The sequence below is a fragment of the Notolabrus celidotus genome, chromosome 18, assembly GCF_009762535.1.
Source record: "Notolabrus celidotus isolate fNotCel1 chromosome 18, fNotCel1.pri, whole genome shotgun sequence".
NCBI lineage: Eukaryota > Metazoa > Chordata > Actinopteri > Labriformes > Labridae > Notolabrus > Notolabrus celidotus.
Genome location: NC_048289.1, coordinates 11,554,545 through 11,576,137, shown reverse-complemented (window position 1 = coordinate 11,576,137; position 21,593 = coordinate 11,554,545). Strand labels below are relative to the sequence as shown.

At 38.0% G+C, this 21,593-nt stretch overlaps 2 protein-coding genes across 2 annotated transcripts in view; one reads left to right on the top strand and one right to left on the bottom strand.

Annotated features, from left to right (window-relative positions):
- Nucleotides 1–6,339, bottom strand: part of baiap2l1a (BAR/IMD domain containing adaptor protein 2 like 1a) — a 36,984-nt gene extending 30,645 nt beyond the window's left edge. Inside the window, exons 1-3 of the mRNA XM_034708120.1 lie at nucleotides 6,024–6,339; nucleotides 4,568–4,643; nucleotides 4,283–4,369 (exon numbers count right to left, since the gene is read on the bottom strand). Coding sequence (XP_034564011.1) covers nucleotides 4,283–4,369; nucleotides 4,568–4,643; nucleotides 6,024–6,074 — 214 coding nt within the window. The 5' untranslated portion in view covers nucleotides 6,075–6,339. The remainder of the gene's footprint in view (nucleotides 1–4,282; nucleotides 4,370–4,567; nucleotides 4,644–6,023) is intronic.
- Nucleotides 6,340–8,886: 2,547 nt separating this feature from the next.
- tmem130 (transmembrane protein 130) lies at nucleotides 8,887–16,953 on the top strand. Its single transcript, XM_034708640.1, has 8 exons — nucleotides 8,887–8,894; nucleotides 8,969–9,051; nucleotides 9,127–9,298; nucleotides 9,378–9,523; nucleotides 9,849–9,933; nucleotides 12,116–12,315; nucleotides 15,502–15,608; nucleotides 15,962–16,953. The coding sequence occupies exons 1-8, from the start codon at nucleotides 8,887–8,889 to the stop codon at nucleotides 16,100–16,102; spliced, it is 942 nt and encodes a 313-aa protein (XP_034564531.1). The 3' UTR covers nucleotides 16,103–16,953.
- The last annotated feature ends 4,640 nt before the right edge of the window (nucleotides 16,954–21,593 follow it).

Here is a 21,593-nt window from a genome sequence, read left to right as displayed (position 1 = left end):
GGCTGTAGACTTTCAATCCTTGGTCTGTCCTCAGGCAGCAGTGGTGTTTCGCTGAAAGTCTTAACTTATTACTTCACTTTCACCTCCATACAGCATAGTTTAAGAGAAATTCTTAACAGACAGAAGTCCCGGAAATGAAGCAGTATGCAGTATGATGTAAGCGCCTCGGGGTTAATAACTGCAAATACCTGCTAACCGCTGTGACGCAAGTACTTTTCATGCCAAACCATGCACAGAGAAAGAGAAAAAAATCCTTACCAGTGCCAAAACAACTGCGTAATGGTTTGGTCTTTTATTCTTGACAATGGTACAATTGAAGGGTAATTACGCTGAATTCTCAGATTTTGTTCTGTCAGAGATAGTCACTGATTTATGTGAAGCAACACAAGAAAAAGTGTAAAAACTGAATAACTATATATGAGGGAAAAAGTTGTCCCATCTTAATGTCTGTACATAGCATCGTTTAACTCTTTCTTATGTCTTTTTAAAATTACATTAGGATGAATTATATTACAACATTAAAATGAAAAAAATTCATTTAAGATCCCCTATTTCGCATAGTTCGAGCTTCCTTTGGCCTCCTGAAACAGACAGTAAAGACCATTGGTGGGTATGGTGAGGCAGATGGAGCAACAGGGTATGAAGAGGATGGGTGGTGGGAAGACAGTCCTCTCTGTCTGTCTGTTTGTTCAGTGTGTTTGCTACTCTGGTCCCTGCAATGTGTGAGAGAATTCACACAGTCTTGTTGCCGTCTATTCAAAGCTGAGAGGGAATGACAGGGATTGAAGGAACAAATTCAAGATTTCCATGGGCATCTTTTTTGTGCTGGAAGGAATTTTGATTTTGGAATCAATTCTAAAATTTGGGAATAAAAAAAGCAGTTCTTAATTAGTTTTTTGTAATCAAATTTAAGTGGCTGGGTTTCTTTCAAGATTTAATCTTCAACTACAAAATCCAGAAATGCCCATTGTCTGACTGTCTTTGTTGTTTTACCACAAGCTAAAATAAGAATGCAACTAGTTGTGACTTGATGACATAACACAAGCAGGCATCTTTTGGAGATGAAGCAGCCAATAATAAAGCATCAAATTCCCACATGATCAGAAGTGAAGTTAGCAAGGCATCCTGTTTGGCATTCGAGAGGCTACTTAAGCTCATTGTTTTTAATGGTATGTAGTAAAATTGTCATCGACCGACCATGAAACAACAACATATTCTTTAATGAAGCAATGAAGGGCTGCCATTGTTTACTGATAGGTGTGGCCTGACAAACTCAACTAACGTTGCAGAGTATTATCACAATCAGTGTTTTTGTTGCACTCTGCCAGAAAGATAAAAATAGGATTACTTGAAGAAGAAATTAGTGGAGCAAAGTTGCATCAAGAGGAAATGCATTTATTCTACCTACAGTCGGGTATCATAATGAGGAAGTATCATATCTCTCAATCCATCCAATCAAAACATGCCCAGTTTATGTTTCTATGTTTATCTTTCGAAGCAAATGCAAATAAAACTATCTCTGAAAGGACAAAGGTTCTGTCTGGGACTTTTTGGCAACACTGTCCATTTCTAGTTTTAAATAGTACCCTTTATGGTTCATTTTCAGAAACCAATTCAGCTCAGATGCTAAGTGTTCGTGTTATGCCAACTTCTTTATCCTATTATCTACATTTTCACCTAACCTGGCAGAGACATCTAATCTCTTTCACGCTGCATCAAATGTTGTTGATGACTGTAAATAATGCTAACGCATCTATAAGAGGAGAACTCAATCAAACATGCAAGTCAACAGAAAATTGACAAATTTTTTGAAGTGTGAGTGACAAAGTCAATCTCAGTCATCACAACTTTCTGTAAATAAAAAAAATAATAACAGAGCACTATTTGAGTTTTTACTTCCATGCTCTGTCTCCCCTACCTGTCACACAACCCTCAGCTTACATGGAGCCAACTTATAACCCTCTGCATCTAGATGTGATGCCACAGAATACCAAAAGCAACCTGATGAATCGTGATAGTTCAAAATTAAGGCCCCTGGGCAAAATAGGTCATCTCCAAATTTCTGCACTAATACAATAATTGGCGATGAGTCAGAGGAGGGATGACTAACAACCTGTACACATTTAAGGACAGCTTCAGAGAAGAGACAGAGGTGAGGAAGCACTGCAATCAGAGCCAGAGGTAGACAGCAGACGATAATGAGTATCCACTGTTCCTGTGAATCTGTCAATCAATGTTATTACCAGATCTTTGCATAATGGACTCACATTTAGGATTACTGTTACATGCAGGCAAAATGTGTCATTGTGATGAAGTTGCAGAGAAACCGCATTTTAATGGTGTTCAGCTGCCATTATTCAAAATGTCCTGATGCAACAGAAGGAGTGATGTGCAGTAAAAACTCAGGTTTAAATCTGTGATAATGTGGTCTTCAAAGGATCAACTTTACATTTCTGGAACTGTACTTCTTTGTATGTTTGCATAGAGTTGATGGGGAAACATATAAGTCATGTGTCTTCACATTACATAGAGGGGTGCATTCAGACTTTTGCATTGACTTTTGTAGAGGTGGCATGAAGTATATCTGCACAGGGGAATAGCATTTGTCAATCCTGATGTACTTAAAAAATACAGATGCATGTCCAAAATCATAGTTTTAAGTACTAACAAAAATACACAGGAAAGCCATTAGCAACCTGTTGCAATACAGGCCAAATAGTTGATTGTAACACAAGTCCCACCTCTCACAAGGCAAATAGCCAGTCAGATTAATGGATTTTTGGGTGGCATCAGGGGTGGCTAATCACATTTCAAGGGGGACCCATGCCACCCCCTGGCAATCCATCTGGACATGCCCCTGGTTACACAGAGCCAAAGCAAATTTGCTTAGCCTAGCATAAAGACTGTAAACAGCTAGCCTAGCTCTCACCACACTTAACAACAACAGCTGACACATGAAAGTGCCTTTTAAGCTCACAAATAAAGACCTTATAAAGTGTTTGTTAGTACAAGTTGTGTTTCATTGGCCATTACTGCCATTTCAAGGCAGGATATTTACACTGCTGTTATGTCTCATCTATAATGTGCGAAGCACAGAGGGGTAATGGAGGGGCAAAGTTGTTCTGCCTCTGACCCTTACTCAGAGGTAGTGACAAAGCAGGAATGAGGAGGAAGGAGTGGTGATGTGAAGAGCTGGAGCTAGAAGGGTGGGACAGCGCAGTATGTATGTGCATATTCAAGTGTGTGTGTGTGTATATGTGGTACTCCTGTGTTTAGAAAAAAAGATAGTTTGGCTCTTACTAAAGGTGACTAAAACAGCTACCCCCTACCAGTGTCTTTTAAGTATACAAATGAACAGCTTAGAAGTATTGGTTTATTTATAAATAACGTGTAATGTGTTAAGTATTACTCAAGCGGCAACCTCCGGTCTCAAAATATGAAGCCAATGCGGAAGTGTTACAAACTGCAATCCATCGAGAATCTGCTTGAGGCTGGCTGCAGAAACACTAGAAATCACATACACACCAATTCAAAAAAGACGATCTTTGCAGCATTAATAAACATGTGGTTCAAAAAATGGCTTGGGTCTATGTAGCTAATTTCTCTATTGACACACACTGTACAGGGGTTGAATTTTTTTCAAACGCGACAGTTCAGAAGATATTAAGATTACCAGTTTTTGCCCAAATAAGGACTTGACAGACTTGACTCCCAGACGGGAACACATAGCTGTTGGCCAGGAGGCTCAAACTCCACCTCTTTACGTCACACTTTGACTGGTTAAGTTCCGCATTTCTAATATGGCTCCCGCTGTCAATTGGCTTCAAAATAGCGTTCAGGAACAGATGGTGACGTCACAGATACTACGTCCATATTTTATACAGTCTATGGTTTTACTAGATAGTTCAGGGGAGATAATATCTAGTTGCCATTTATTGTGAAGAGAAGGCTAGCTAGCAGTGTTCTACTCTTTGAGCCAAGCAGAGCTAACTGACTATAAGCATTAGCTTCATATTCACGGCCGAGACATGACAGTATACATTTTCTCATCAAACTTCTGACATTTTCTTGTGACTTCTGACCACAAAGTGTCAAATAATTTCTATATTCACTTTTCTACAGAGTTGAAGAAGGCGGGGAACCATTGTCTTATTCAAGCTCTAGCTGCACCACAGAGAAATCTGAACGCATCTCACATGCTGTATGGAAGAGTCCTTATTGAAATTAAGATGATGTCAGGCCCCATGAGATACGACTCAAGGTGGATTTGAATGCAACTCACCAAGCTCTCTGGAGACTGGAGACGCGATAGCATTCTCCCCAACCTTTGAGACGGCATCAAAATAGGTCTTTCCAGAGAGAGTCATCGCTGCATTGAGGGAGAGAGAGAGACTATGGTCAAATTTCTAACTGGGAAACAGGACATATGGGATTAGTGTGTTTAGGTGAACCTTTGGGGAACCAAACTTGATTTGAAACTGCAAGACCACATTAGGAGTCAATATTTATGCTTCTAGATAATAAGGTGTTTTCATATGTCCTATGTGAGGGTGGAAGATGTGTTTACCTGTGACCGATTTCTCATAGCTCTTCCCAAGGTTGACCAGGTTCCTCAAGCCTGGGTTGAACTGCTCCATCACAATCTGAGACAGAGAGCACAGATTCAAGGTTTGGGAGAAAGGCAGCAAGCACAAGTACTCCTCTCCTGATCTAATAATACAGTTCACACATTTTTGTGAGTGACTAATCCTTCGATTACTTAAAAACTTGTATCATTCTTTTCTTTCCTTCATTTTAGTATGAAGATATTTCACGGAATAATATAACTCAAGGCTATTTTTGCAGCAGTGGGTGGAGAGAAGAGAAATACATGAAAACAAGTACAAGTGTTGGTTCTTTAAATATCACCATGTGAGAACAATAAAACGTTCAATCTTTAACTTGACCCCTCACGTATGCTTTACAACTCCCTCTAAAGAGCGAAGTCCCACACAAAGTTGCAACTATTTGCAGCATTAACCTCATCACTCCCCCCTCTCTCTTTCTCTCTCTCTATTGAAATACCTCAACAATCAAGAGCTGTTCACCTCCCGTCTCTATTCCCCTGGCACGCCCTCAACAGAACAATGAAGGGGCAGGTATGACTTTACATGGTGAATAAGAACAGAGCAGAGAGGAGAGAGAGAGAGGGAGAGAAGGGGAAACAGGTTCCTTGTTTTCTTTTTTTCTCTCACAGCTGAAACTGTGGCAGACTGTAAACTACAGGAATGACTCTCTCCCTCACACACATAAAACACACACACTTGTGCTCTTAAACTGAGGAGGACATCAAACAGAAAAAACAATATTTAACCTTAATTGGCTATAAAAATGTAAATTCATGCCTAGCCCTGGACAATAAAACCCCTCAAATCTCTACTTTTTTAAACCTTTATTTTGTTTTATAAAGCCCTCACAGAGACAGAAATCCACCCTGTCACACTCCCAGCTTCTCAAGTCAGAGGCAGTGGTGTTAACTTGATTAGATTAATTCAGGGATTAAGATCAATCCCATGATCAAATAGATATTGATTACTTCAAGTCTGCTGACAGGCTGCAGCAGCTTGATTGACGAGGGAAACATTTTTGCCTCTTCCATCTCTCATTCTGTGGTTTGCAGTGATTTATGCATGCATCCACTAATAATTAGATAACAGGGTGTGTCGTGAATTGCACTTGTAAACAACAACACAAAGTTTCGATTGCCCAATCAGATGTTTTTTTTTTATTACAGTGTGAAAGCAAAAGAATGCCTCCATGCTAAGTGGCAAGAAAACTGCTATAAAGCGTGACAAGTGCTATAAAAGCCATGCACACATTAACTAACAATTTAACGATCGTTCATGTCGTGATTCATGGTCCGGTTAAATGCAGAAAAGTTTATTTACAACCATATGAATACAAAATGATTCCCTCATTTTAGCCTAAATCTCCAATAAGAGATATCCATAGGTGTCCATCAATTATTCCTTCATTGCACTCACCTTGTATGTGCTTTCAGTGAGCTTGCTCACATCATCTGGAGCGTGAGACATGATGACAGTTTGTTCCTCAAGCCCAGAACTCGACAAAAATAACACAAAACAACAATAATAGAAATAAAAAAAGGTGTTTCGTAATCCAATGGCTCAATAATAAATCCCACAGTCGGTCCTGGTCCTTGTTTGCTCCTTCACTCCTTGCATGTGAGCAGCTGGCGGTGGACACGCTGACTGACGCTCCTCTGACTGACTGACTGACTGTCTGACTGACTGGGACACCGAGAGACTTCCCCGTGCGTTTGGAGCTGACGGGTAGCGCGGAGGAGCGCGAGGGAGGGCACCGTGACGTCACATAGGGATATTGATATTGGGGTTTCCGTTCAGTACAACAAGTTAATATGGAGTGTGTTTCTAAATGTCTAATATTAAAAATACTGAGGACAATATCATTTTAACATTTTGTGTTCTTATCACTGTTATGTTCTCCACTTGGCCCACAGAGGACGCTATTGTACAAATGTTTATAGTTGTACAGCAGAGCCGGTCCTAAACGACTTAGTGCCCTAGGCAAGATTTCGAATGGTGCCCCTTGTATTGTAACCAACAATCACATCACACATACACTTAAAGACAACTTTATGTTTTACACGTTTTCTTTATTTTAAAAATAAAAATGACCTGTAAAAGAACATTAATAAAATGGTAACAACACTGATATTTAGCAGGAAAATACTTATACAATTTCAAAATACATAATGGAATAGTAGTAGAATGTATTCAGTCATTATATAACAATGATTTTCACAGTGCAGACACTTTCAACAAAGTAATGTTTTAAGTGATTAATGAAAAGGCAGAAGCAAAATGCTTATTGAAGCCAAGCCTACATTCTCTATATGATTAAACTAACAGCTTCCAAAGTGTAAGGAAAACAACAAAACAAAACAAAAACAGTAAATCATGAACACTTATATCATTCAAGAACTGATTTGAAAACCATGTTTTAAAAAACAATAGTGAATCACAAGTTTTTAAATGTTTACTGGAATCGCTCGGCAATTTAACCCCAAATTATATTATCAAACAATATTATTTTTCTTATTATCTTCAAATTTTCTTCCTCACTCATTTGGGGTGCAAGCAGCGCCCCCTATGGATGGCCGCTGACCCCAGCATTTGCCTGTACTGCCTATGCCATGGGCCGCCCCCGGTTTACTGTTCTGTCACTGATGTAAAAGCAGAGATAAGATACTGAACATTGGAAATACGTCAACAGAAGTCATCAAAATATAAACATTCAACATAAGATCATGTACATTTTTAAAAGACTCACTAAAGTACTCATTGCATGGAATGACTTCTGGAATTTTTGCATCTAGCCATAAGTGTCTTAATTCAAATTAAATCACAGAAGAACCACATCTAAATTATGAAATGGTTGAGGTGCTGCCATTGAAAAAAATTACTTACGTTATTAAATCATCAGCTAGAACTAATTGTTTTAAAACCAAATGATGTAATCAAACAGTGGTAGGGTACAATTCTCCCCCCTTCAATGCTATAGAGTAGAATGATTTAACATAAAATGGAATGGTTTTAAGTCCAAGATCCGAAAAAACATAATCTAAGTAGTCTAATATTGAATAAATCAGTGCATATATGACACAGATTTACCTTGATGAGCCACATGTTGGGTTTCACATGCTGCTTTTAAATCCTGCTTTTTAAAATATGTGCTACTGTTTGGTGGGATGCACAAGTCACATGACTTTGCAACCATTATGAAAAATTGTATTTATGCAACCTGCCTTGACATGCATTGTAGAATAGTACCACCCACTGCCTGATGAGGGCGACATATCCCTTCAATTGAGAGAGCAATATCAGAAGTTGGGTTAAAGATTAGATCTTGCAGTGTATGTATCAGATTCAGAGAGGCTACATTTTCTGTAAACTAAAATTACAGTTCTCTTGTTTGCCGTAGACAACATAAATTAAGTATAACATGGCTGGATTACCACTGGTGGATGGACTGGACCAAGTACAGAGACTTCTGCTTTCATACAAAGGTCTACAGATGCACTGATCAACCTTTTCTTCCTACTGATGCCAAAACTGATACCTCAACTGAGGTTATATACCCATACACTGTATCAATCAGTCACATGCTCTACCTTTTTTATCTCCAAACTCAAATCTTGTAAACGTCACTGTGTGGATGTTGAACCATTTTATGTAAGGAAGCACAAGGCCAGGTTATGCTTTGATACATAATATGATCAGCAGCTTGCAAAGACACAATCAGCACCATAACTGAATGCTTGCAGGAATCAGCAATGAAAGGACACAGGAACTGTTCTTCATTGGATCAGGTATGACAGGGGTAATAACTTAAGGTTTCTTCCATTCAGAAGACCCTCCACTATGGCCTCCAGACAAATGCAGGACCACAGTGTTTGTTCATGGTGCATATTCACATAAAATCCCTGTAGTCATGCTCATTGAGTAACCTTTTTGGGGTTATTCTTAAGTAGTTAGCACCACCCTGTGGACATCTCTTGTATCAATGAAAATCACATGCATACATTTATTGATTCTTTCTGTTTATAGTGGAAAAGATAACAAAGACAAAAGTTCCCACATCTTAGAAAGATGTCCTACATCTCTGGCAGGAATGTGACCCAGGCTGAAGCCTCTTACTCAAAAGCTGATTGTTGTTGTGGAGCCACATGATTGAAACGCATGGTGACGATTTCAAGCTCTTAACATCTATCATCTGTGGGCTCTGAACCTCACAGCCAGTCAGAAACAGCTTCAGGATCAACTCTATGTCTTGATGAGGTCCTCACTGAGAGGGCCTGCAGATATGGACAGGTACATTTGAAATCTATTCTAAGACATGTATATAGTTTGGATATTATTTTCATCTATTGGGTGTATCCTTTCAGACAAAATGCTGTGTGGATCCTGGTATTCGTGCTCCTGATCCCCCTGGGTGTGGCAGAGACCACAGACCCTCTGACAGATTTGGGTAGGTCATCCTTAATTTCTCTTTTATACTTTCACACAGTTGTCATAAATTCATCACATCTCTTAATCTGAGCAGAAAATATCGCTGGGAAGCTGGTTTTCTATCAAATCGAGGGAAATGCCACCTTCGTGAGGGACACTGGAGAGCTGGCTTCAGATGTTCCCACTGAGACCATGTTCGAGCTCTTTGATCCACACATGAATTTCAGCACTGCAAAGTTCACCTATACATGGGACCTGGGGAACGGGTATGAGGCCTGTTTTTCATGTCTCATAATTGAGGGGAGGTTTGGAAGACTTTTAACGCTGTATCTGTATGTGATGCAGAGAGGTGATCCAAGGGACTGAGCCGTTGGTGCGCTATCATTACCCTGTGTCAGGGAACTACACACTGCGGCTAAAAGTGGGAGCTAATCTGAACAAATCTGCACCTCAGATCACAGATGTCTATTCCATGGACGTCAAAGTGCTTGGTATGTACAACCGGATTAATGCATGACTTAATACTTGCAGTATATATTATGTTATATGTTATGTTAGCCTTGCAATCTTGCTTCATTGAGTAAAATGAAAGAAATGCAGAACGAGGCAGGTCAGTCTGTATCTTTGAGAGTTGATGCAAGAAAATTCCTTTTGAAACTGCACTTAATTTTGTTTTGTGAAATGGTTTTAGTAGACTGTGAGTAGTTAATCAACACTACATGGACTGATAGAAAAAAATATATATAAAATGTATTTTTCTATTTAAAGTTTTGTCTAAACTTCTCAAAAGCATTCAAATGTATAATGATTTTGTAGATGCCATTAAGAACATCGAGCTGAAGGGGCCTCCAGATTACGAAGTGTCTCAGAACACAGGTTTGGCCGTTCATGTGGATGGAAGGTGAGCTGCATTTGTCTTTCTGTTTTTTTAAATTGCATTTTAAACAGTTTTTCTCAACTGCAGAGGAGCAGATATGCACAATACAAATTCAAGAGCACGTTTTGTCATTGTAGATAAAACATTATGTAGATTAAACTTACAAATGTATGTTAAGTGCTGAATTATCTCATATTACTTGATTATTCAAGCCATTTTAAACAAACATGCTAAAGTTTCAACTTGGTGGCATGGAGGAAAGCATGTTATCAAAGCATGGAGGAGAATGGCAGTCACATTATATACACATCACTTGACTAATATGCGCCACTCAGAGTTTTGCATAGATTTGCATAATAAGAGACATGCAGTGAGTTGACTGGCAGGTGGGCATGTTGTAAACATATACTTAAAATACATGAACATAGTTTAATAGACTGACAGATGTTTTCGAAGTGGCGTTTGAAAGCCTATCATCAGCAGTCACCATATTACAAATGCTGACTCAACCTAATTACAGGCAAGGATGTGGAGTTGAGGCGGGCCTTCAGGCTCCTCGCTAACAGCTACAGTTATGAGCTATTGAGACAAAAGTCTTTTTTTCTGAACCAGACTGCAATCATGTCTACTTTTTCTGTAAAGATGGGCTTTTTTGCATGGATGTGTATGTAATTTCTGGTGTTTCTGCAGCCAGACTCAAGCGGACACTCAAGGAACTGCAGTTCCTTGCGCTTCTGCATCTGTTTAATTTCTCAAGACTGGAGGTTGCTGCTTGGTTGTAACTGTTTGCCAGGAGGCCATAGGTCCACCTCAGCTGCACGACTTTGCATGTTTCTGGGTTGACTGAAGTCAGGTTGAGTCAGCATTTCCAATATGGCGACCACCATTGTTTGGTGTCACGAGACTTATACCAAAATCAACAGGAGACATCACTGAGACAATTCCCATGTTTTATACAGTCAGTCAGCATCTGATGGATTTTTTTTTCTGCCACGTCACAGTTAGAGTCTGCCATGTTTTTTTTTTTGTTATTGTCAGTACTTAACCCTCCTGTTATGTTCGTTTCTCTGGAATAATGTTCCTGGGTCAATTTGACCCGGGGAATATTCAATTACCCAAAAGTGTCAGAACCCCAAAAAATCCCAATACACGTTTTTTAAAATCTAATTTTTAACTCCATTACTAACCATTTAAATTAAGTTTTAGTCCCTTGGTTTTCTTTAATTCTCACAGATCATGGTTCAATGAGAATAACTTGCTCGTTTTTCATTTAAAATAATCTTAAAACTTTTTTTAATGTACATTAGAAAGCCCTAAATATAAATACAATAGTTTTACATGACATATATTTTTGTTTATTTTATTTTACATTTTTAATTTTTTTTTTTTATGAATGATTTTGATAAATTAACCTCTTCTGTCAAACGCTGCCCAGGTTTTTATGCTGCATTTAGCTGGTTTGAAAGGATATATTGCCTAAAATAGACTTTAAAAAGGGTCAATTTGACCCGCAACATAACAGGAGGGTTAAACACTGCTGCATCTGTGTGTTTTAAGTTACTCTGCATTTTCAATTTTGTAGATGTATTCTTTGAAGCCAGCATTTGTAATGGTTTTTAACCTCTCCTGCCTTGTCTCCAATGTTTTCATCTCTTTTCTTGGTTTACCCCTAAAAAACAAACCAACACCAAATTGACCAGACTTCTCTCAGCAGATTAATATGATTAGAGTCCGTCCACCAGGGTCCGTGATCAGAGTTGCATCCATTGCAACAGTTTGCTATAGAGTAACAACAGGCTATTGCTATGGAGCACTCACCAACACAGATTAAGTAGAATGGCTGTGCAATAAGGATAAATATCTGCAACCAAAAATCCACTCTCAGATGTTGTTTCTCAATTCTGACACCATTCTTACAATTAAGTTGTTCGTTAGATAATAAAATACTGGAAAACACTGAAAGGGAAGCCTTACTGCTGCCTTAAGGTTGCCCATCACTCCAAGAACTGTATTGTTTTCTCTTGACATTGGGTGGGTTCCATGATTGGTAAAGCTCTAACATGAATGTGTGTGTGTGTGTGTGTGTGTGTGTGTGTGTGTGTGTGTGTGTGTGTGTGTGTGTGTGTGTGTGTGTGTGTGTGTGTGTGTGTGTGTGTGTGTGTGTTTGTGTGTGTGTGTGTGTGTGTGTGTGTGTGTGTGTCTTTAGCCCCCCCATGTGGGTATGCTGGCGTTTCCTGCCCAACTGTGTGCCGGACCCATCGGGAGGCTGCACACTAACCATGCTGTATGAAAACACACTGAGACTGAACCACACCTTCACCTCTGCCGGCATCCACTGCCTGGACATCAGCGTCCGCAATGACATCAGTAACATGCAGAGCTCCTTCAGCATCTTCGTCAAGAGAAGCTGTAAGGACACACACACACACATACAAACTATTCTGGGAACAAAGGAACAGGCAGAGATAGAGTTAAGAAGCAGATTATTTTTAATCCTTCATTGCAAATTGCTGTAAAAATCTTGCTTGATTATTTCTATAGCATAAAATAATTACACAGGTTATGAAAGCATTACAAAATCTAGTAGGTTATTCCAAAAGTTTGTTGACATGTTTGTTTATATGAGCTGTTTACAACTTGCCATTGTGTCATGTGACTTAACCCCCCTGTTATGTTCGTTTCTCTGGAGCAGCAATAATGTTCCTGGGTCAATTTGACCCCGGGCATATTCAATTATCCAAAAGTGTCAGAACCCCAAAAAATCCCAATACAATTTTTTAAATCTAATTTTTGACTCCATTTCTAACCATTTAAATCAAGATTTAGTCCATTGGTGTTTTTTAATTCTCACAGATCATGGTTCAATGAGGAAAACTCACTAATGTTTGATTAAACTTAATGTTAAAACTTGTTAAATGTAAATTGGAAAGCCCTAAATATAAATACAATAGTTTTACATGACATAGATTTTTGTTTATTTTATTTTACATTTTGATTTTTTTTTTATGTAGTGATGTTGATAAATTAACACGACACTTCCTATGTAACATGCTACCCAGATTTTTATGCTGCATTTAAATGGTTTGGAAGACATATAATGCCTAAAATAGACTTTAAAAAGGGTCAATTTGACCTGCAACATAACAGGAGGGTAAACAAATAGCCCAACCACCTCCATGTACACATCCCTCTGTCTCATGAGAGGTTTTACACACCTGAGATCATCCAGTGCTTTGAGTGTACAAGTTCAAAACCTTTCTGCAATCAAAGTAGATTCTGACAGTGACAACACATAAGACATGCAGAAGTTTTTTGGCTGTGAAAATAATACAATCATGAATGTAAGCAAGCTGTCACTGTATCAAGAATGTCTATTTACTAGACAACTTTATAAACGTGTAGGGTAGATTTGATATGGATACAGTGTAATAAAGTTTTACTCTTATTATCAGCCTGCATGGAGGGAATACAAAAAATATCATCATTATCTAAGAGTATTATTAGCAGTATTATTTGGTAAATAGTAAATTAACCTATTGGTGATGCAAATATAGTGATATATAGATATATACTGTTTGTTTTTGTTTCATTCACTCCAATCATTATTTGATCCTTTTTTTGATTAAAGCTCCTGTGAGGCGTATTCAGCTGGTCATTATGCGCTATAAAAGCAAACTAGACTGTCACTGACAGGACTCCCTTTTCTAAATTTCATTTCCAATGCATGAGATCTTTTATAAAGAACCTTAAAAACTTTATCTTCTGTGGAGGACCTGCAGCCTTTCAGTTTTTAATGGATGCAATGACAATAAGGTGCTGTGCTGATTGGTTGCCTTAATGTTGTCTGAGGAGGGAGGGAGGGTACAGACTGGAGCAAATGGATGCATATATATATCATTTAAAAATAATAATTTAAAAATAAAATACAATACAATAATTTTAGCAAAAATTTTGCTTATATTTTGTTGGTCTATTTTTTGAGTAATCCGTTTTTACTGTCCAACAAAAAATACTGTAGAAAAGTTCACATTTTGAAGTACCTCCATATATAGTTATCCATGTAGACTACGCTTTGGTGTCTTTAAATAAATAATAATAATACAAATTCTTGCATTGTTCATAATGACTCATCTATATTCTACAGTGCATACATTCCAAAAATATTTGAACTTTACCAGTCTTCCACAGTCAAAAGATTATAAAGCTAGGAGTAAAGCTGCTCGGTGTCATGAGGAGTTTCTGATCTAGATCTCACCATGTGCACTCTATCTGTGTTAGTTCCACGGACAGAGAGGAGGCAGAGCAAATGATTGAATCCAGCCACAGAGCGATTCAGCCCTGCAGCATATGACTGCTGTGTTTAATTGGTTTGATGCTGTTGTGGTCACACCAAAAGTTATGATCAACTGCTTTTGTGTCAGCTGGTGTGTAGCTGTTCTCCAAGAAAACTTGGGAATTTCAACTTTGGTTTGTAGGTCATGACCTCTGCTGCTTACTTTCTTTCAAATCTTAAATCCATAAAGCAACCAAACACAAGTTTTGGTCACTAAATCTGACAATTAACACCTCGCCATCAGGGGCTTTTCCAGAAGGGTAACCAGGGGTGGCACTGGCTCCCCCTTTAACTCTTTTTGGCCACCCCAAAATCCTAAGCAATGATTGAAAATACAGAAGCTATTTTAAAATCAACTATGGTGATGTGTTTACCATAGACTGTATAAACAATGGACGTAGAATCCGTGACGTCACCCATCTGTTTCTGAGCGCTGTTTTGAAGCCAATCAACAGCGGCAGCCATATTGGAAATGCGGAACTCAACCAGGCAGAGTGTGACGCGAAGGGGCGAAGTTTAAGCCTCCTAGCAAACAGCTATGTGTTCCCGACTGGGAGTCAAGTCAGTAATGTTGTTAATTGGGCAAAAACTTGTAATCTGAATATCTTCTGAACTGTCGCGTTAGAAAAAAAATTCACCCCCCGTACAGTGTGTGCCGATAAAGAAATTAGCTAAGCAGAGCCAAGCCGTTTTTTGAAGCAGGCTGTAAACATGTTTATTAATGCTGCAAAGATCGCCTTTTTTGAATTGGTGTCTATGTGGTTTCCAGTGTTTCTGCAGCCGGCCTCAAGCCGTTTGGTATTTACAGTGCCTTCAGTTGTGAAAAATGTCTTCTTTTTAAGTCCATAACTAATTAAGATTTGAAGATTTAAATATGTGCTGCCACTCTTTTTGCTCCCTTTAAAGTAAAACAAAAATAGATAAACACAGGAATATAAAAGCTGTATAATATTTGAATGATAGCTGTTACAGTAGATAATACAGACAGAGAGGGTCAACGCTATTCATATTTTTGTGTGCGCACACTGCCACCCCTGTCTATGTCAGGAGCCACCCCAGTCAAAAAAAAGTAGACACGCCCCTGCTCTCCATTGATTCCCATTTAGCATGGCAAATAAATTCAATTTGATAAAGAGTTCAAACGGAAAAACTTTTTAAAAAATTGAACAGAAATGTGTCAAACCAGGGTATGTTCATAAACTATAATCTCAAAGGTCCGAACTCGAAAGACGCATGTTTTTTTCTTCTGTTTCTTGCAGATAACATACACCTGTTCTTCATCCTGTCCTGTGCTGCCATACTTGTTGCAACCTTCTCCTTCATCGCAGTCATCGCCTGTCGCCCTCGACATCCCAACAAATCACAGGTACAGTAGATTTTTATTGTCTGGGTAAATTTCTCTTCAAATGATAAGTCTTATCATATTCTATTGCAATGTAAGTCTTTACTAGTATCAGACTTTTAAATAATCAAATCATGCTGTCGTACTTCAGTGTGTAGCAAGCAGTAAGTAATCTGTCATTGATCATTTGCGTCCACACAAAGCATCAGTGATGTATTGTAATGCACTTAATGACCACGAGTGGGCAGTCTGTGTCTGGAAACAAACGATACCTGCTCAGCTAATAGTGCATGACACAAACACTACAAGGGGCTCTCCCTCTCAATATTTTTGACATTTCTCTGGACCTGTGTGATTTTTTTTTTTTTTTTTTGCAGGTATCTGCCTCCAGTAATGCTTTATTCCTGAAGAACCAAGAATCTGAGGGTCAAAGCAAGATTCTCTTTAAATTCTCTAATGAGAGGACAGAAGAGAAAGAGCCTCTCCTGGTGCAGTATGGGACTCAATACTCCTCTTAATTACTTGTTTACAGCATGCTGTGGATACTTTGAACAAGGTGACCCACAGTTATAATGTTACAGGATAATAACAGGTCTCATATTGCATATCATTTTGTTGTAGATGTACAGTATGAAGCTAGATACATGGATCATTAGTACAAACTACAAACACATCATTGAACTTGAATACTTTGGCTGCATTAAGAATGTCAGCATGCATTCAGTATTCAGATATTGACAGTTTGTGATGTGATAAGGTTGACGCCATGATTTAGCCATTAATGATTGCTAATTAGCTTCAGATTTTTTTTTATACACCGGGTGATGACGATCAATCAATCAATCACTGTGTCACAGAGGATAGCCTGACATTCAAATGTTCTCATAATAAATTAAAGGCATAACTGCAGCTCATGTTTAAACAATGACTGTCTATTAGGCAAGCTGTGAATGGATCTGGTCACTTATTAATTTATGCTTCTTTTTTTTTCTGTTGGTGTGTTTATGGGAGCCCAGCTTTGCTTTACTTTCCTGAAGAAGTCACAGCATATGTCATTTTAAATTATTTCTTTTTCCTCCCAGCTCTTAATATAAAACTCTTTAAAGCTGGTAGTAGATGCCTGTTTGAACATTTTGCCTGTTTTTTGCATCCTAAATAAGTTGTAGATCAGGTGAATACTGATAGATACTCTTAAATTTCCTCATTCATGTACTTATTTGTATAAATACAGGTTGTTCTCTAAAGTAAGGCTGAGCAAAAAAAATCATCAAGTTAATTTTTGTTATTGGAGTAATTAAAACAATATTTTTGCTATACATTTCTGTACCCCCTACATCCTGCCCACATGTAATTTATTTTGTTGTGTGTTTCCTGGTTTTGTATAGGTTGTTGGTTTTGTTGTTATGTTATTTTGTGTTCAGTTAAGAACAAAACAAGGATACACCTTTTTAAAAGTTATTCAATAACTGTAAATAATCTTTGCTTCCTCTGTTTTTATTCTTGTCAAGAAATTTCTGACACGATGAGCAAGACCCCAGCTGTCAGAAACCCTTGATTCTGATTGGTCAAAGCTCCAGAACAGTGATTACTTCTCATCGGCAAAAGCGATACCACAGACAAGCTGATCACAAGTCATATGTAATCATGCCATTGAAAGGAGTCCCTCCCATTTCTACCTGTTGACACTGTGGCAAAGATGTTAGTTTCTGTCTCAGGCTGGTTTTGAGAGGCAGGAGTTAGTGAAAGGTGCCGTACACATACAGTATATGACAGCTCATCTGTGGGGTCTTGCTCACCCTGTTGGGATTCTAATTTGCATTGCTACCCGCTCACTATACAAAATCCCTTACATAGCACATTGAACATTGAGATAGCCTTAATGAGAAAGTGTGCAAAATGATCAAATACTTAACTATTTAAAATGTATCCCTTCGTGCCCTTTGGGAAGTTATCAGGACGTCTGTATCCACACTGTCTGCCATGAGGTAACTAACACTTCACCTGTGTGAACACTGCATACTGAAACCTGCTTAGAATCAGTATATGGTATGGATTTAGACCATGTGGTAAAAGAGTACAGCCATGAGAGCTAGAACCATTGTGCAATGTCACTCATACACAGTAGTGATAGATGGCAATGCTGTCGGCTTGCCAACACTCTCACAATGACAGTACAAGCTAGGTGATGTTAAGCAATCAAAATGTTTGGCTCACCAAAATAGTTTTGATATTTGCCAGTTGCCAGGCAGTAACAGAAAGAATAGTTGAAACATATATGATTTTAAATTGTTTGGGAGGTACTTTATTATGAACCAAAGAATTAGGATAATAAAACTCACCTGAATATGATGATATTTAAAAATCCATGCAAACCTAAAATTTATATCAGAACATTTCACTGGAAAAGTGAAAAGTGGTTGGTTTTGTATTTTACTTGGTTGCATTACTCTAGTCATTTCCTGTTTAATTAGTACTTTTTACCCTGTGTTCTTGTGTTCTAGTATTCCTTGTGTGTGTGTGTGTGTGTGTGTGTTTTCACTGGTGTTTCTTAGTTTAGTCTATTAATTCCTGTTTAATTTTTTAGTACCTGTTTTATTTTGTAGTTCTTGCACCCAGGCCTGGTTTAGTTTTACCTACATACCCTTGCGTGGTTTCCTCTACTTTGATTACCATAACAAGTTTCACCTGCGTCTTGTATCACACCTGTCTGCTTAACTTCTGTGTCTGTCTCTGTCTTCCCAGTTTTCTCTTTGTGTTTGTTCGATTCTTGTTTTCCTTCACTAGTGCCTTCTTGGTTTTCCACAGTGTTTCTGGTTTGGTGGATATTTGGATTTCAGTTTTATTTTATTGTATGCTGGACTCTGTTTGTAAAGTAAATTTTTCTTTGTTTTTGCCTTTAGTACTTTTGTTAATAAAGTTAGTAGCCTGCACATTGGTCCTCTCCCCTTGTGTCATTTCTTACATGGCAGTCTGCTTGTGTAAGTTATGGAAAGTCAACAGGGGTGTGTTCTCGTTTTCAGACCGAGGTGGCATACATTTGGGAACATATAAATCTTCTAAACTCAATGGATTGAAGACTCAACAAGATGTGTTTCCAAAGTCACAATTTAAACTACTGAAGAAAATATATGATATTGAAGTGCAATGAAGTCTACTTACAGCCAGTTGCAAAACTCTGGACACACCCTAGAAACAAAATTTGCTTTATCAACTCAACATGAGGCATGAAAAATGTAGTCTCTTGTTTACCAAAATACACTTGTAAAAATCCTTGTTCCAGCTTTACTTATGTTAGAAATACAAAATGATCACATGTTGTACTCTCAGCACAGAATAAGTCGCAGTGAATGAAATTCTAACCTGGCCCAAAGTAAAAGGTGCTGGTTATTTAAAAACAAAACATTGAAGTGTTCAAAGTAAAGAGGATGAGCAACCTAAAGTTAGGGATATTTCCTCATTCAAAACAAAATCCTTGAGTCTTTTCCAACGGCCCTGATGTCAGTGTGATTATTTTCTATGTCGTTTAGTACTTTAATGGTGTTTGGTAACAGCTTGTCCTCTGTTAGAGTTGTCACAACATTATTAATTGTGAGTCTCATGATGAATGCCAGCTTTCGGATGCTCTGTGGGAGAGCAGCATGTGCCAAGGAGATACATCACTTCTATCAGATGATTAACCTTGAATTAAGACACTGCTATTGGTAAGTCTGAAAAGTTTATAAGAACATAACTTTTAATCATCTAAACGTCTTGCAAACTATGACTAAAGTTGAAGATGATCTTATGAGGACTTTTTATTGTACAACCCCTTTTTAAGAAGCCAAAATTTATTCCAGTCAAAATTGTTGACTCCCTGTTGGGTTTAGAGGTGTTATTCTTTGTAGGTCTTTGTGTACCTCTTTTTGAAAAAATTGTTAGGATCAATTCACCAGAGTCATTTGCAAAAACCCACAAAATCCAACAAGTTTTGTGAGTTTTGGACTTTCTTTAGGCAGCCACATTTGAGATTAAATTCTTAAAAGAAAGGAAAGAAGCAAGCAAGCAAACAAGGACTATATGATTGAAGACAGAAAAAAAACAAAAATAACAGTATCTGCTCCTTGGATTCCAACAGGTTTCTCACCCTGTTTCAGCACCCTGGTCCCAATAATGTGAAGTTCAAATGTGTGGGATTTGTTTTACTGGGTTTCAGCAAAGCCAGAAACAAGAACAAGCTTAAAAATCCCAATATGGTCAAACCTGCTCCAGATTTAAAACATTTTAATGAATCTTAGCAAAGTGCAACTATGGTTGTTCTTGTATAACCTCAAATACTCAATCATAACCAAAGTTCCTTAAACACAAGTCACTTTTTTGGTGGGAAAGTTTAGCACACCTTTACGAGCTCTGTAGACAGCGCGTAAATTAATCTTCTGGGACCAGAGGACAAACAATATGGCTAACAGAATTGCACATCAAGCTAATGTGAAGATAAATAAGAGACATACATTTTTTTCTGTTTAGTCTTGGGTCATCAGGACAATTTCAATAATTTTTTCTCTCTGATTGTTTTTCTATTCTATTCCATATGAGCTCCTAAGTAAATGTCTCATTTGCTGCCAATTCTTCCACCATGTGTAGGCTACAAGCTAGTCGCTATTTTTGTCTGTCAAAAATAACGACTCATTTTTTGCCAAAGATATTAACGCAACATTCTGCATGTCCAAAAATGTTAACATGTGAACCTGTCAATCCCTGTAATTAATTGTGTTCAAATGATTTAATACGTCTAAAATTGTGTAATATATCTACAACTCTTTTATGTTGCTGTGATGTCCCCCATGTTTTATGCATCCAAATCTCACCAAACACATGTAAACACACTGAACAGTGCTCTTTTTGTCCATCTTTGTCCATAATTTGTATGAAAGAGGCCCAGGCAATCGGATACAGCGGATATCAATCAATAAAGGATTTTAGGTTTGTCCTGTTCAATTTCTTTTTCTTTTCTCACCTCTCTCAAAAAGGTATCTGTCTTTCCTCCACTCCAAATCCACCAACTCACTGGCACTGCTGCTCAAAATTTTCAATTTATTTAGCTCATCTGACCCTGTCGTTCTATCACCATGGAAGCTACCCACACAACCCAATTTTACATTAATTATGATAATAAAAATAACCTTTATTTGTGTAGAGCTTTTCAAAACAAGTTACAAATCAATTAAAAAAACAGGAGGCAGCAATTAATAACATATCATAAATCCAACAAACCTATTAAAACAAGCATCAAAGCAAACCATTAAATCAATAAAATCAATAACATGCAAGTCTAAAATACTGAGTGTTCAAAAGTGACTTAAAGATGACTTTGTTTTGTCAAAAATAATCTTGAGCCTGAGCTTGGGTCAGAAAAAGATTTACTTTTTAATTCCAGTCGGGGATTTCATTTTTACACGGTGTGGTTGAATATGCTACATGCCAGAAATGCACAAATATGCACCAGTGGGATCCTCTGAACATGCACTAATAGAGAGAAGTCAGGGTGAGGGGGCTGCATTGAACACCCTGAGCAGTTAGGGTCCAATGCCTTGCTCAAGTGCACCTTAGCAGTTCCCAGGTCTGCACTGGAACTTGAACCGACAACCCTCTAGTTCCTAAACCAAGTCCCTACAGACTGAGCTACTGCTACCCTACCATCAGGCACCATGTCATTATGTTAAATTTTTCAGCCAAATGAAAGGCTATAACTTAAAGAGCATCCAGTCATTGGAAAATGACATGTTGTAAAGTTAAGCACAATTAGATACCTCATGCTATAATTTCTTAAGCATGTCATAAATGTTCTATAATACAGTATAATGAACATTTTGTAGACATATCTGTGTTTTTATTTCTTTCCTTAAAAAAAATGTAAAAACTTGCAGTACACTATCATATAAAAAGGGCCAAACAACTCTAAGGTTTCATTCATCTGGCATGTATCAAACCTTAGGCTCTGTGGCCTTTGTAAACCTTGTAGTTTTCGCCATA